Raw genomic sequence first — 16,037 nt, 5'->3', positions numbered from 1 at the left:
TCAAGTGAATGGGGTATTTATAGTTATGTGTGAGAGCAAGCGAGCGAGCGAGCTGTGATCTAGGTGTGAAGTTGTGTGGCTTTTACAGCCGAAGTTTCCTATAAATCACAATGCACCATGATACTGCTCTGCACCATTGAGCCCACCACTCATCTTCTCGGCTGGAATCCCGTGGATGCCACTGGGCGGGGCTGTTGGTGGTTTTGTGGTCTGGAATCTTTTTGGTGATTCAGTAAGGTGTTCGGGCCTCCTGGGCCTAAACGTCAATGCAGGTATGGCCACTCCAATGATGCGTGTGCATTAATAACTGCCAGTAGGGAAGGAAGTAGTAGCTTTTTCTTATCCTAGGGTTTCGAATAATGGCCTTGCACCAAATTTAGCAGCTTTTGAACTTATACCCACTTGCATAATTTTCTTCTCTTATTCCATTTTCAACTTCTACAAGCATTGGCATGCAATACACTTTTCACACAGCTCTTCTGTACAATCTGACAGCTAGGAAATCACAAGTTTATGTTATTTACGTCAAATGAGACTTTTGATGTTATAAATATAAGAGTGATTAACCTTGATGCTTTATCTCTTTTAGATGCAGCTGGTGGAAAAATTAACAAAAGTGGGCTGAAACATTCACTAGAATCACACATGTGGCCTGCCACATACAGGGCTAAGATGATGAAAAGAGATTATATAGATAAAGAAGTAACTTTTTGGCTTTCTGATGTCAGAAAAACTGAGTTGCGCTGTTGCTCATAAGGAGATGCAACCAGCGTTTGAGGTTTTAACACTTCATCAGCTCAGCCTTTACACGCAGAGAAAGAGAGAGAGTGACAGAGAAAGAGAACAAGAGGAAGACAGACTCAAAAGTGATGAGTAGTGTGAGACAGGTACGGTTACGCAAAGAGGAAGCTACTTTCTTAGTAGGTCAGTTGAGGTGATGCTACATCTAGGTAAGAATATGTACCTAGGAAGGCCATCTTAAATCTGAAGAAGTGTGTCTTGACTTGGCTTAATTTCAGATTGCAGAATTGCAGATTTTTGTCATGATTAAGCTCCTCCAAACAATTTCGTTATGGTAATTGTATAAACCAAAAACGTCAATGATAGAAAATCCCGCATGTACATGTACGTCATAAAAAGTAGGAAAAGTGTGACTTGAACTCCTATCAGCCGTCACTCAGACACTCCGGACCTCAATGTTGGTGTCTAATTTTCCTGTACAGCGTCATAGGCATGGTTGATTTTCCGCGGCTGTGGTTGTAGAGCGGTGTTACCCCAGACTCCTCATTATACATCATACAGACCACGTGGAAACCTAAAAGGATATTCCTTCTAAGAACCGCTTACTTGTCATTTTTGTACGGTTTCATTGTTGTTAATCATCAGCAAAAAAAAAAAATCCATATTTTGCCAAATATATTCAATCACCTCATTTTGAAGATTTACTGGGATTCTGAGTGTAAACAAATAGGATAATTAATTGTATTGGTGGTTGGATGGTTTATCAAAGATAAATTCTTATCATTCAAAATGTATCCATTATGATGTGTTTTTTTTGTGTGTGAAAATGTTCCATTTGACAAGGACTTAAGATGCAGCAGGAGACTAAAGTGATCCATCACTAAGGATGTTTTAAACATCTGTTGACATATGAGGCTGTAACCAAATATTCAATAATGGAATTACATAGAAAAGACTTGAGGGTTATATAAAACAACATACATTTCATTACTTCATCACTATGCATTCCCTGGGGATCAAACCCATGACCTTAGTTATGCTAGTGCAGGGGTGTCCAATCCAGCTCATGGAGGGCCAACATCCTGCTGAGTTTACCTCCAACCAGCCCCAACACACTTACCTGGAAAGCAAAGCCACTCCGGCAAGTGTAATGTCTGCTAACACTGCAGGGAAGGAGACCACAGTTTTTTTTAATGGATGTGAATGGAGGAGAGGCTTCACTACGCTGAACAAACACGACCAGCTGTCTACACGACATGACAGACCATTGCAAGTCTATTTGTGCTTCACAACAGAAGTAGCACAAGAGCTTGGAGTGCGTCCGAAATAGAATGTGGTATCAGTTTGTGGTTTTGTTGTGTTGTGTCACGCCGCTTCCAGTGTAGTATCACTGATTATAATGGGTTCTATTGTCTTTGTCTGGTCTAGAGTTACGAAATAGCAGTGCCCGGCCACATGTTCTCAGTGCTTAAACCGACATATTCCTGTGCCGTGAACAACAAGGTACTGGATGCGGCAGTTCATCTGGCACAGTGGAATCCTAGTTGTAGAGGGCTGGAAATTTAAATCCATGGCTTAGTGTGGATGTCAAAACCAAATTAACATAATACTTAACAATTAGTTAATAGTCATGTGCCTCAACAAGCAGTCATAACATAATTATACCTTTGCAAATCATTAGCTAATGATTCATTAAAGCAGACAACTGGAGGTGATAATACATGGATTCGACCCATTCAAGTCACACATTAACACGTTATTATCTGTGCATTAGTTAAGCATGAATTAATGCATATTAGTGCATCCATATTGTAAAGTGTTACCATGTTTGCTCTTAAACATTAGTTTTGGATTGAACTATTTTTAGTTTTATAATGCTGTTTTATAAAAAAAAGTCCTGCACAACTGGTATGATTACGTTTACGGCACTTCTCATGGTATCCACAAACAGTGATTGACTGTCACACAACTCTGAATGAAGTTCAGTGACGTCAAGGCTGTAATGTGATGGGTTATCAAGGCACACATGATCTAAGTTAGCCATTATGCTTTCTCCTTTGGTAGAGACACGGACCCTTGTATCTCCCAATAAATACCCTATACCCTTAAATTGGGCACTAGGCCTATTTGAGAGGACAGCCATAGTGGTGTCCATACCATTGCACTCATTCAATCCCATAATGCACTGCAATAACGAGTGTACAATTGATGTACACTCAACGGCTAGAGAATACCCATGCACTGTGAAGGTCGTGCCGAATGAATTCCCACATCTCGCCAGAAGATAGCGCCCGCAGTGGATTCATCCATCCATTCATTTTCCAAACTGCTGGTCCAATGTGGGTACAGTGTAATATCATACAGGTAAATAAGATTTATTAAGGTTTATACATGCTAGTTTCCCATGACAGAGTTAAAGAAAAATCTTTTCATTACTACTGGATCCGCCAGTTTGCGGTTTAAATATTTTCATAAGTTTCAAATATTTATTAAACAGCAAGCACAAACTATGCAAAAGCGGCAGCCCTTCTGGCGCACTCAGTGTCCGAATTTGCTTACTCATTTTCATTCACTCCATCAAGTGGAATTGAAAAAAAAAAAAAAAAAAAAGTGAACTATATTAGTGGAGTAATGTAGGGAAGAGTGAATGAGGGTATAGGGTGATTTCGAAAACAGCTTATCTGTTTCTAGTCAGTCTGAAGACTTTGATTAGCTGATTCAGGTGTGTTTAATTAAGGTTGGAGCTAAACTCTGCAGGATAGTGGCCCTCCGGGACTTGGTATTGAGGAACAGCCCAGGTTTTGACGCTCCTGTGCTGTAGGCCATGCTCTACTGTTTAAGCTACAGGAACACTTGTCTGTGGTTCTGGTTCAAACAATCAAATACAATTTTCTTTCACAGTTTAGAGCTTGTTTGAATGACATTCACCCCTTAATGTGTCAAGTACTTGAGGATGGAATACACTATATAGCCTACATGACTTTTAAAATCTGAAACACTAGGTATCATACACTTGCTGACTTTGTAAAAGAGAAAAACTGGACATCATACACTAAACAAATCAGATCACACACTACCAGACTTTTGAGTCATTCCAAACCCAATAACATGTAGAAACATTGCTAGGTGTAGCATGACAAATGAAAATAATAATAAAATGGTCTAAAACCAGCTCAAAATATCAAAAATGTTTGATATCCTCCTACATGCGCTACATAATTTTCTCTGAACTGACCAATATTTACAGACTGGCTCTGACTTTCAGCAACTAGCCTCAACAGAAATCAGCCAAAAATCTGTGCTAAAACCATGCAGTGTATTCCAGCCTTTATTTGAATATTTTTGTATTTTGTATGCATTTGTGTGTAATGTCATTTAAACGTACATTGTAAAGTTTGTTATTGAACAAGCCGAGCCGTAATTGAATGCAAAATTATTTTTATTGTTATTAACCATTTAGCCAGTGAAGCTCACAAAATATTTCAAACAAATCCAGTTAGAAATCATGATTCCCCATTTCTGTACACTGTAAATGATGCAAACACACTTGCGATGAGAATAAGTTAGATTTTAAGTTATGGATGGTGTAGTATAGTACATTATAAAGTAAAAAATAAATAATTATTTCCACATAATTTATAAATAAATAGGCTAAGACAATAACAAAGCACATGTATACTAAATGAAAGACAGGACTTTTGGATCTTTTCAGTGGTGTTTTTCTGCCTCTGTAAACACCATAAGAAAGTCATTCAATGCTCCTTTTTGGATGGTTTCATTTTTCACCTGAGGGAGAACAAACATATGTATTAGATATCATATCATATATTAGATATCACGTTGCCTGATATCATATTATATCATAAACAGCAATTCAACAACTAAAAATGTACGCTTTTCACAATGAAGAAGGTGATTCACAGAAGGACTTTCTCTTTATGTTTACCTCAGTGTTCAAAGTTCTGTTCATGTTCTGAAGCTGTGTCCATACTTCAAGTTCTGTACTGTAATTGTGTTTCAGGTTGGTCACCTTACTCATTACATATCCTAGATGGTTTTGCACATCTTTGTTATCAGACTTCTCCTTCATGTCTTTGAACATATCTTCATAGATGTTCAGCATTCTTTCAAGCAACAGCGTCTGACAAGTGCAGGAAGCCATGGACTAAGAGAAACAAATATCATTAGCATGAAATATACAGAGGCATATATATCATTCAATCGCATTTTCATATTTTAGCCTTTTGCATAGTAAAAACTTACATTCAGCTTGTCCAGATAAGAAGTAAAAACAGACTTTGCAACCCATTCTGTGCCAAGTGTTTTCTAAAGAAAGTGGGCATAAAACAGCGACGTTATGAATTAATGTGCATCTCTTGTGAATCTTAACCCCTAATCTAAGATCAAAGTGTCACAGAGTTTATTATGCAATAGGTCTCTTCTTGCTAATATTAGCTGCAAGACCTAACTATAGCATACAGATATGAATAGGATTATAAGTGATTAATCTTGCATACACAAACTGAACTGCTTTCAAACCCGCTGCAGAAGTTCATGACAGATATCACTTACATAATGGTTTTGCAGATGGTGGATATTTTTCTCAAGTAATTTGATCTTCTCGGACCGTCTAAATCTGAGCGAGTTGGTTGTCTGAAGAGATGCTATTAACAGAAGTCCACACATCAGCACCATGTTGAGCCAAGAATCCATTCTTTGTGTTCGTGTTTCAAGCGACTTTAAACAAGAGGTTGTGAACTGATGCTAGTCAGCAGGTGAGTGTTGATGATCGGAAAGTGGCCGGGGGTTTATATAGATGCACAACCAAAAAAGAGCAACGGTATGAAGGCGGCAGGGGATGCGCTTGGGGTTTGGGGTTTCTGTGGGCTACTTTTCTATGAAGGTTTCCTATCAAAGATGAGATGCTCTCAAGTGACGTCACGTCACTAATCCCATACCCCAGGAGCAACTCAAACAATTCACAAGGTCGCAGTGGCCTTTCGAGAAAAGCCATGGTTTTCGGCCATGGTTCTCGGCTTTTCGGACTGTTAAAAACTGGGTTGGGGGTTTGTTGACATGCGCTCCCAATGAGTCAATAGCAAACCGAAAGTCTGCTCATTATCAGATATAATTTTTTGTTTTGTGTGAAATCGAAACTTCTTATCAGTGGTTATCATCTGGGTTTATTTCCAACAACTATATCCAATGGCCATCTGTTTTCCTTGTTTGTTTGTTTTTAATAATGCATGTGTGCACATATGTACCTGCATGAGTCTGCATATGTTGCATATGCATTTTTGACCACAAGTGTTTGTTTACATGTGAGAAAGTGCATATGTTGGCATATGCATATGTAGCTGTGTGTGTTTGGTGCTGCAAATGCATACTGAAAAACATTCTATAAATCAATTGCTAAATTATCACTATACATTTTTTATCCCATATGCATTACTTTGCATTGGTGGTTAATTTGTGGTGATGTAAAGCTGCTTAAGCTTCAACTTACTGCCTGTGGCCACATCGTTTTTTCAGTTGAATTCCCCTTCAAACATACTGTGGTGTAGCAACAAACATCAGTTCTCTGAATCTGTTGATTTAAATGAAATTGTGCATAGTATATGCTTTGGTATGGATTGTGCATACAGTGCAGTACAGTGCAAGTTTCAGGAACTGTTTCTCCTATAAGTCTGGGAGTTCCTGTAGCTCAAACAGTGGAGCGTTAACAGTTTTAAGGTTGTGGGTTTGATTCCCAAGGAAGGCATAAACTGATCAAATGTGTACCTTGAATGGAATGTAGATTATTTGGATAAAAGTGTCTGCAAAATGCATTCAGCAGTTCAGCAGTTGCATACATGCTTGGCACATTGAAGTCTTGGTGCCCATGTGAGTGATATAGGTTTGAGTCTGACTTATAAAGGGATGTTTCCCAATCTCTCACTCTTCCAAACATATCCTTGTCCCTTCTCCATTGCAGAGCTCTAAAATATGAAAAATAAAGTGATCTTAGAAGGTTACTTTATGTATTGATGTCCAAGTTTCTCATCTCTAATGGGTATTGCTATCTTGAATTTAAATTGACAGTTTTATGGATGCTTTTTAGCCAGCAAGCTTTCAAAGTTTTACTTGTTTGAATTTACATTGTTTATAGGGGTGAATTCAGGATGATTGGGACACTTTTTGCCATTGGAAAAAGTGTCCTAATAAACCTGAATTCACTATGATTGCACAAGACATAAGTGTTTATTGAATGTTGCCATGGTCGCAAGCCACCCAACGAACTAGAAACTGGTTGAGGTGAACTATGACTCAGCAAACTGAAATTTGCATCACTATCGCATACCATATTTATCCTTTTAGATCATTAAACATGTAAGTGGGTGTGGTTTTTAACTAATGGCCAAAATGCTTTGGTAAATCAGAATAATGCATAAGTCATGATTATAATATATAAGTCGAAATTAAAATTAAATTGTAACTTTTTATCTCATAATTCTAAGTCCTAATCATGATTTTTCCTTCCATTCAAACCTGGGCTTCCATACAATGGGCACTTTTGGTAATATCTTTATGGCACTGTATGGTGTTTCTTTAGCTCAAACAGCAATGCATGGCACTCAAAACACCAAAGTTAAGGATTCAAGGATAAAATATTCAACTTCAATGCAATATGATGTATAAGTGACTTATGAAGTAATAAGTTGTAAGACAAAAGTCATATTTCTATAGAACTGGTGGTTGATCTCTGATGATGTACATTTGCTTAATTTACATTTTACTGCCTGTGGCCACAGTTTTTTTTTTTTTTCAGTGGAATTCCCATACTGTGGTGTGGCAACATCAGTTCTCTGAATCTGAAACTCAGAAATCATCTTAAACGAGCCTGTCTCTACACTTAAAACCACTGTGAATAAATTAGATAAATGGATTGGAAAGAATGAAAATGCTATCTGGCATCAATAATTGGCATCACTGGGTGAAAGTGGCTGGTTAAGATTTAAACAGCAGATGAAACTAATTTAAGGGTCCAGGATGTGTCACATTTGTCAGAAGGACTGGAAATGCAAGTGCAAAGTCATTCCTCGAAAGACAAAACTCATTTATAGAAGAGTGTAGGGTGACTCGAACTAAATGCCACTTTTGAGTGAGTATTCTATGGTTTTAAGCCAGTTGTTTATCTTTTGCTGTAGTGTGTCAGTAGGAAATATCAGTTTACATTTCCAAACATTAATTTAGCGATTAAAGGTGGTATCAGCGATTTCAGGCCCAAACATAAATGTTCACATTCATCTAATCTTACCTAACGATCCGCTAGCTGCCCGCCCCATAAGCATGCCGTCAAAAAAACGCGTCTCTGTAGGCAGCCTAGGCTCTGAGATCTGCACACAAAAGATCTCAGAGCCTAGGCTGCCTACAGAGACGCGTTTTTTTGACGGCATGCTTATGGGGCGGGCAGCTAGCGGATCGTTAGGTAAGATTAGATGAATGTGAACATTTATGATTGGGCCTGAAATCGCTGATACCACCTTTAATTGTAACATCCTGTTATGCACCACACAGATATCTGATCTCACCATCTTTCTTCAAGGGTCTTGTAGACGTTTCTGCAGTTCTTCCGCATTTATTCTGTCTCATTTTTTTCTGTTTCTTCATGTATCACAGATGGACTCAATGATGGTGACATTAGATCTCCATGTGGAGCATACCGGCTGTTGTCAGACTCCTTGTGCATACAAAAATCTCACTATAGATACTTTTTTTTTTTTTTTTTTTTTTACATATGATTGCATTATAATTTATAGGCCCACATACACCGCAGAATATTTAACCTAACATTCAGAGGACAAAAAAAGACATGTTTAGCTGCAAGTCTTTAAACGTAAAATATCAAACCAAGTGACATTTAGTTGCAGCCGTGTGATTGGCTAATTCGATTTTGCGTTAACAAGCAGTTGAACTTAAAGGGGTGGTAAAACACCTTTTTTCGAAGGCTTGATTGTGTTTGTGGGGTGCACTGTAACATGTGTTCATGCTTTGTTTTTAAAAAATTTGATTATTTTTTACATATTTAACTATTCTACACTGCTCTGTCCCTCCTTGTAAAAACGGTCGGATGATTTCCGGCTTCTATGAAAATCATACTTACAGGTTGTGGCTCGTAAACAACAGCTTCTGTTTTTAAAGTTGGAACTGCTCCATCTTTCAGGACAAGCCGTTGTGCGAATCCTGCATTGAACCGTGTAGATTGAGGAAGCTTTCCAGCGGAAAATGTGCAGCACAGACAGCGACATTTGGATTATAATTATGAGGGGCCGAGTTAAAAATAAATTGTAACCATTGCTCCCTAACTCCACCGTCCTTAGGAAGACTGAACAAAGTGGACCTGCAATCTGGGTGAAAATAACAGCGTTTCGATGGCATGGCGGCAACGACACTCTACTACCACAAAAACTCTTCTCCAAAGCAACATAAAATGGCCTCGGCCCCTTTATTTATTGTGTTCCCAGAGGAGGGGTTTATGTAAATGTTGGGGTTAGTGATATCACTAACCCTGGAGGAATGTCTTGTAGTCCCAACCGGCCGTTTGCTGTAGTCCTTAGAAATTGATTTCTTTAAAAGCAAATATCTCCCTTTGTATTGAACTTGGAGCGTTGTAACTTTGCAGATGTTGTTTATGCTCAAACTGGTGCAACGAAAAAAAGTTAAAAAAGTGAAATCACATTCAACCACCCCTTTAAAGAAATAGTTCTTTGAAGAAATGGGAAAAAAGTGCAACATGCAATATGGAAAAAATAAGTCCCGCCTTCTAAATAAAGAGCCACACTGTATCCGAAATCTTAGAAGAAATGGGAAAAAAGTATAACGCGCAATATTTCATAATAAGTCTCGCCTTCTAAATAAAACAGCCAAACTGTGCCTGAAATCAAATTCTTACATCATATAGTATACAAAAAACAGTGCTCCAAAAGATTAGTATGTTCGAATTAAAGCTGCCGTCGGCAACCCTGGAAGATTGAGTGGACTTAGCCAACATTTTGAATGTTTACAACTCTCATGCCCCTCCCCCACTATCAACTAATACCCTCCCATCGAGTGCGTGCTGGTCAGTGCGTGTGCACCAGATTTTCTGTGAACGCGCCCGTCTCATCAGCATCGATCAACACCATGGAGTACTCATAAAGTAAATGGTTGATAAAGTACAATTACCTGTCGAGAAGAAATGTTGCAAGCTCTGACCTCCTAGCTCTTGAGGTTAACCGAGGAATTGGAATCTTTTCCGCCATCACTCTTCGTTACTGCGCAAACTTCAGGCGTGTGCATGTGATTGTAACGTGCGCGAGGGGGGAGTGGGATCTGTGGCGTGTGCACGACCTGTGATTGACAGTCAGATCTCACACCCCCCTGCGCTGATTGGACCCGATGATCCGGGAGCGGTGGATTTTTGCAAAACAAATAACACGCTCTAGGTGGACTTAGAAGTTCGGGTTTTTTTCTAAAACCACCTTATTTATGTTGTTCTGTCGGATTATAGTGTCGATTTCACTGAATATGATCAAAAAAATGTTGCCGACGGCAGCTTTAACACTATTCATAAAACAGTAGGTGAAAAGTGCCCGGATGACCAACTACTTCCGGCGAGATTCTGAAGTGTGTTTTCGATGGACTCTTCACTATCCTGTAAGGCCACGGGAGGGGATTTATGAATGGAAGTGAAGCAACGCAACTGACACTGGTAGGTCACATGACAGTAACAACATGGTCTGAATTTCATTCATACTACACATATTCATACTATATACAGCGCACTTTTTAACAGTCACGAAGTGGATTCAAATTCAAATGTAGTAGGCTACCTATTCAGACAGTGTGCGATTTTGGACGCAGATCCAGTCCCATATTGATAAAGTTATTGCGTCACTGCAGCCGCCGTCAGAAGCTCCAGTTGCTTTAGAAGATACCTGAGATACCTTATCTGAGATGCGTGCTGAAGACTGCACATGTGCATTGGCTGGTCCAGCCTGAAAAAATGTTTTTTAAGCATAAGAAACAACATTTATGGGACTGTTCAAGGCAGATTTTGTTGCTGATTTGAAATATGTTATTTAATTGTGAGTTAGGCAAGCAGTTTCAGGTTTCCCCCATTCAAGTAGATAGGACTTGATCTTAGATGCCTAAATAGCTGCAACAGTGTTGCAAATATGGCCGCCATATGACTTTCCTTAAAATGGAATTTGGTATATTTTAGGTTTCAAATAATAAAACAAGATATGTTGTTCAAAATGATGACAAAAAAAGCTGTTTTCTGATTGTCAACTATTTGTGGATCATGTTCATACAGTAAATGTGATGAACTATGCTTAATGAACTTACATCCACTAGTAGAAATCACTTTGGGAGCAGCTGGATGTGAGTATAAAAATAGCTCAGAAAAGTGAAGTAAGTGCAATGAAAAGGGAAACAGTTTAGAATACTTTTCCATCATTAATAAACAACTTCACAGCAACACATGAGTTGCATTCTAGTAACTACTATTAAGTGGAATAGTGGAAACCATATAGTGGAAAATTTTTGTGGTCTGATTGGCTGGTGGTTTTAATGATAATTGTTTAAAAATTCAGTAACACTTTATAATTACTGTTCAGTAATTAATAAATAACTTCACATGAACAAATGAGTAATGCAATATGCATTCTAGTAAATATATTAACTAAGTATAAACTATATGATTAACAAATTAGTAAGTAATAGCACAAAGCAGAATGCAGTTTAATCAACTATTAGCTAATCAATAACTAAAAAAAATTCATGTCTACCAGAGAACAACTAAGAAACTATATACAGTTTCAAAATTAATTTGAATAATGCATAATTCATTCTAAAGTAAAGATCATGCTAATAATGATTACTAGTAATGAATATTGTGTTACTCATTTGTTTGTCACAACTCATTTGTTGCGTGTACGATTCATTAATGACAGAATATTCTAAAGTTTTAAGCAATTTTAAACAATAATCACTAAAACCACCAGCCAATCAGACCTCAAATAGTTCAACAAGTGGGCATTTCTGTGACTGTGACACACAATACATATCCGACCCCAACATTTACCATCCGTATGTCACGATAGAATATAGAAACTGTGTCACTGCAAGGTTTAACCATGTCATTTTATCAGATGTGATTCTGCTCATTTATATTGACTGAGAAGTATACATTTTAAAAACGTAAGTATTGGACAGCCATAGAGAAACTGAGCGAAAAAAATCCAGTCAAGGACTCTCCAGTCTCCACTCCTTATTGGAAAAGAGAGTGATTTAGATGTATAGTTACTGAGTCACTGAGTCAATGACCTAACTGTTTCCTCCGCAGCCTCTCCATCTGCGTAGCAGCTTAACTGTGAGTTTCCAGTGAGCATGCTGTGGTCAGGTTAGCACTGCTGCTTCTGAGCACTGGAGTCACCATTCATCCGACTTCTCACTCACCCCTTTTTCCTCTTTTGTAAGGAGGATTTGAGGTGGCAATTTACAATTTACGTAAGCATTTATGGTGAAATGAGTTTCATGCTAAAGTTACCAGGAGAGCAGAATTTAACATTTTTTTTATCAAATGAATGTGTGTTAATGGTTTGACGTTTACGATTCATTTAATTCGCTTTATTTCTTAATACTTATTTTTATTTCTTTGTAAAGTCACTACAAAGCTAGACTAATTCGTGGATATAGTATTGAAGAAAATGTATCAAAACTCAAAGGGATAGTTCACCCTAAAATGAAAATGAAGTCATCATTTACTCACCCTGGTGTTGTTTTAATGCCGTAGGCCCTTTTTCGGTTCACAAAAGGAGAATTTTTTATTTGCCGCAGTTCACTCCGAGAGGCCCTGAAAAAGCACACAAGTTGTGAGAAATCAAGGTTAATGAATAGCTTACGTGACATGAAATACAACACCTAGAAATCCCCAAAAAAGAGTTAAATATCTCCGTTTGTCTGATGACTGTCAGAATGGCAGTTGACAGATGTGAACGCGATAACTTCTAGGTATGACGAACACCTCAGAGAAGAAGGTACATGTTACATGGATTGTATTAATCTTAATTTCTGACAACATGTGTGCTTTTTCTTGGTGAGACGGAGTGAACTGCGGCGCTAATAGTCTCACGTATGCACACGTCACATAGCCGTGCATAGAATGCCACAGCCAAGGTCAAAATTTTCATTAAAGAATACATTACATTTCAGTTTTCTACCAAACCCTATCGCCCAGAAAACTTGGGATACATGGCACGTGTCGCATGGGATCATTCTGTGACACTTTTGCGTCTTTTTTTTAAAGCTTGATGCTGGTCGCTATTCACTGCCATTATATAGACGAGTACGAGCTAGATGGGTTTTTTTTGTTTGTTTTTTTGGTCCATTAAAGAAAGGGTTTACGGCATTAGAACAACACCAGGGTGAGTAAATTATGATTTAATTTTCACTTTAAAGAGATAAGTAGTTCACCCAAAAAAAAAAAAAAATTTCATAATTTACTCACCATCATGTCATTTTATACTTCTATGCAGCTTTGACATTCTTATAACTATCTTATAAACTATCTTTTTAAGTTAACTACACATTAGTTATTGATTCTAACAGGTAAATGTGTCTAACTATACAAGGACTTGGCTGGTTGTTGTGAGTATAAACTTCATTTGGCAACCTCTTGAAACTCCAAGCTTGCAGTTTTGATGCAGCAGTTGCAGCAGTTGCTTATTGGAGCTTTTGTGTCTAAGAAAGACAACAGTGTATTTTTATATTTTATGTGTGTGTGTGTGTGTGTGTGTGTGTGTGTGTGTGTGTGTGTGTGTGTGTGTGTGTGTGCATATGCATATGCATGCCCTTGCCCTTTCGTTGCACCAGAACTGAGCATAGGTTGGGTTGTTTGGTGGCGATGCGAGAGAGACGTTTGTGGTCGCGCTTCACTGTGCTAAAACTTCCAGGAACTGCAGCTGTGTACAGTGACAGTGATGGTAGAGTTTGCCTTAGGATTGGTTACATTTGTTTTTAAACATAATTGCAGACTAAATAGTCTTGGTTTTTGTGCAATAGCCTATTTTGAGTATTATAAACTTTTGATCATTATTTGATTATTATTGAACTAAAATGTTATGGCTGAATGCTTTGCTTGCACATAGCCTTCTGTGCTTACCAAAGTTGGCAAATATTCTACTTCAGCAGAGGGCGCAATACCTAAATATGAGCCACGAGAGGGAGCCAACAGTGCGGTCTAAAATCTAAAGTGACTGGGCGAATAATACAGTGTCAGTGTGATTCTGTCTTCTTGTGTGCCAAGTGTGCAGTTCTTATGTGCAGTGCTTTGATACTGTGTTGACTATGTAAAGTTAGTCACATTTAGCACTCTGAACAGTAGGCTAATTAGAGGCAACCGAACACCACCCGTCCAAAAGCTATATCATTTACAGTCTACACCGGAGCGCCATTGAAAAGCTTTGGTCATGGAAACAAGACAAGCACAATGGGAACCTCTCAAGCTGATTTTAAACTTTATTTAATTTCAAGGTTCACAAACAATATTCCATCACAGACAGCAATGCACATTAATGAATTACACGGCTAACCTTGTTAATTTATGACACTTACAGAATACTCGCACTTTTTTTCTCTTTTGGGAGAAGAATTTGAGTTGGCAGTTGAGAGAATGAAAGGCCTACACCTACTGCCCGATCATAACTTAATAAAATAAATATTAGATATTTTTAAGATCTCTCATTTCCCCTATAACATTTCAAACTGCTCAAATAATACTTTACAAATAATAAACAAAAATACAAACAAATAAAACACAAAAATAAATTATGTATTTGTAACAATCACAAAAAAACTATAAATATGCCTTCAATTATTCTAAACTATATCATTCTGTATTCTTTAAACTATAATGCATTTCATTTTAATAAGCATACAGATTGCTGTTCATAATGCCAAGTTGCTGAAATGTTGATGCAAAATATCCGTATCCTTGGCTTGTCTAACCAGTGCAAAAAGAAAATTGTCATAGCTTCCCTGAGATGTACTGGATTCAACTAGAATTTGGCTTGTCCAGTGAAACAGTGAAACAGTAAAACTTTCACAGGATGTGACTTGATGGCTGGTGTAGGAGCCAAACAACTCTACTTTGCAAGCAGTCTGTTGATAATTGATAGAAGGAGTGATGTTGTTAATGACTCAAGCCACTGTGTTTTGTGTGTGTGTTAATTGAGCCTGGTTCCTCCACTGCAGGGTGTGTGTCTGGATAGTGATAGTGATAGTTTGCGTGTACAAATGTGTTTGACTCCTACTGCATCCTGAGTTCCTCTGTGCCAGTGCGGAGAACTACTGAATCTTCTTGTGCGTTTTCCTTCTATCCATGGATAAACTGATCCAGACCAAAACATTGTGAAACTCTCTCATTGCTTTAATTTGAAGTCCTGACTCAGGCTGTGTATGAAAAACAGAGAGGGGAACTCATAAATCACAATGCAATGGACATAGATAGAGATAAGCTTCTGGGTCAGTGATGAGTATCCACGATAAAGAAAAGTGAAAATATCTATCTATCTATCCATCCATTCATAAATTATTAATTAATAAATATTATATATTTCAGGAGTTACTCTACTACATGATATTTTACAACCTTAACTAAACTTTTCTTGTCAAAAAAAAGTCAAATTATTAGTGCTGTCAGATCGATTAATCGCAATTAATTGCATCTAACATAAAAGTTTATATAATATATAAATATATATTATATATATATGTGTGTGTGTGTGTGTGTGTACGTATACTGTATATATATATATATATATATATATATATATATATATATATATATATACACACACACACACGCACACATAGTATATATATTTACAAACTTTTATGTTAGATGCGATTAATCGATCTGACAGCACTACAAACTATCTGATATTTATAAGAGACTTATAAATGATATATAATGAGGGTCTGGTCCTCTCTATGATATCATATCCTGTTTTAAGGTTTTTTTTTTTTGGTTTTTTTTTGCATGTTGGTTATGATAGGCCTATCTGATTTTGCAGATGATTTTTTTAATATATATTAGCCTATATGAGTAGTGAAGCAGTTTTGTTAAATCATTTTTTTTAAAGAAATAATATTAAAAGATTATGCAAAGCTGTTTAAAGGCTTTCTTTTCAAGAATATCATCCTAATGAAACTTTTTTTTCTTGATTATGATATCAGAAGAATTGTATTACCCTGACTTTTTATGAAAATAC

At 37.4% G+C, this 16,037-nt stretch overlaps 2 protein-coding genes across 2 annotated transcripts in view; both read right to left on the bottom strand.

Annotated features, from left to right (window-relative positions):
- Positions 1-4,164: 4,164 nt before the first annotated feature.
- Positions 4,165-5,063, bottom strand: ifng1r (interferon gamma related). The gene is made up of 3 exons (XM_084112405.1): positions 5,005-5,063; positions 4,688-4,906; positions 4,165-4,527 (listed from the first exon to the last, which is right to left on the bottom strand). The coding sequence occupies exons 2-3, from the start codon at positions 4,901-4,903 to the stop codon at positions 4,450-4,452; spliced, it is 294 nt and encodes a 97-aa protein (XP_083968531.1). The 5' UTR covers positions 4,904-4,906; positions 5,005-5,063; the 3' UTR covers positions 4,165-4,449.
- A 9,203-nt stretch (positions 5,064-14,266) lies between these two features.
- Positions 14,267-16,037, bottom strand: part of il26 (interleukin 26) — a 3,673-nt gene continuing 1,902 nt past the window's right edge. Inside the window, exon 5 of the mRNA XM_084113115.1 lies at positions 14,267-15,216. Within this exon, the coding sequence (XP_083969241.1) occupies positions 15,112-15,216 (105 nt within the window). The 3' untranslated portion in view covers positions 14,267-15,111. The remainder of the gene's footprint in view (positions 15,217-16,037) is intronic.

The sequence above is a fragment of the Abramis brama genome, assembly GCF_963993115.1.
Source record: "Abramis brama genome assembly, chromosome: 4".
In the NCBI taxonomy this organism is placed as follows: domain Eukaryota; kingdom Metazoa; phylum Chordata; class Actinopteri; order Cypriniformes; family Leuciscidae; genus Abramis; species Abramis brama.
This window is presented reverse-complemented; position numbering and strand designations above follow the sequence as displayed.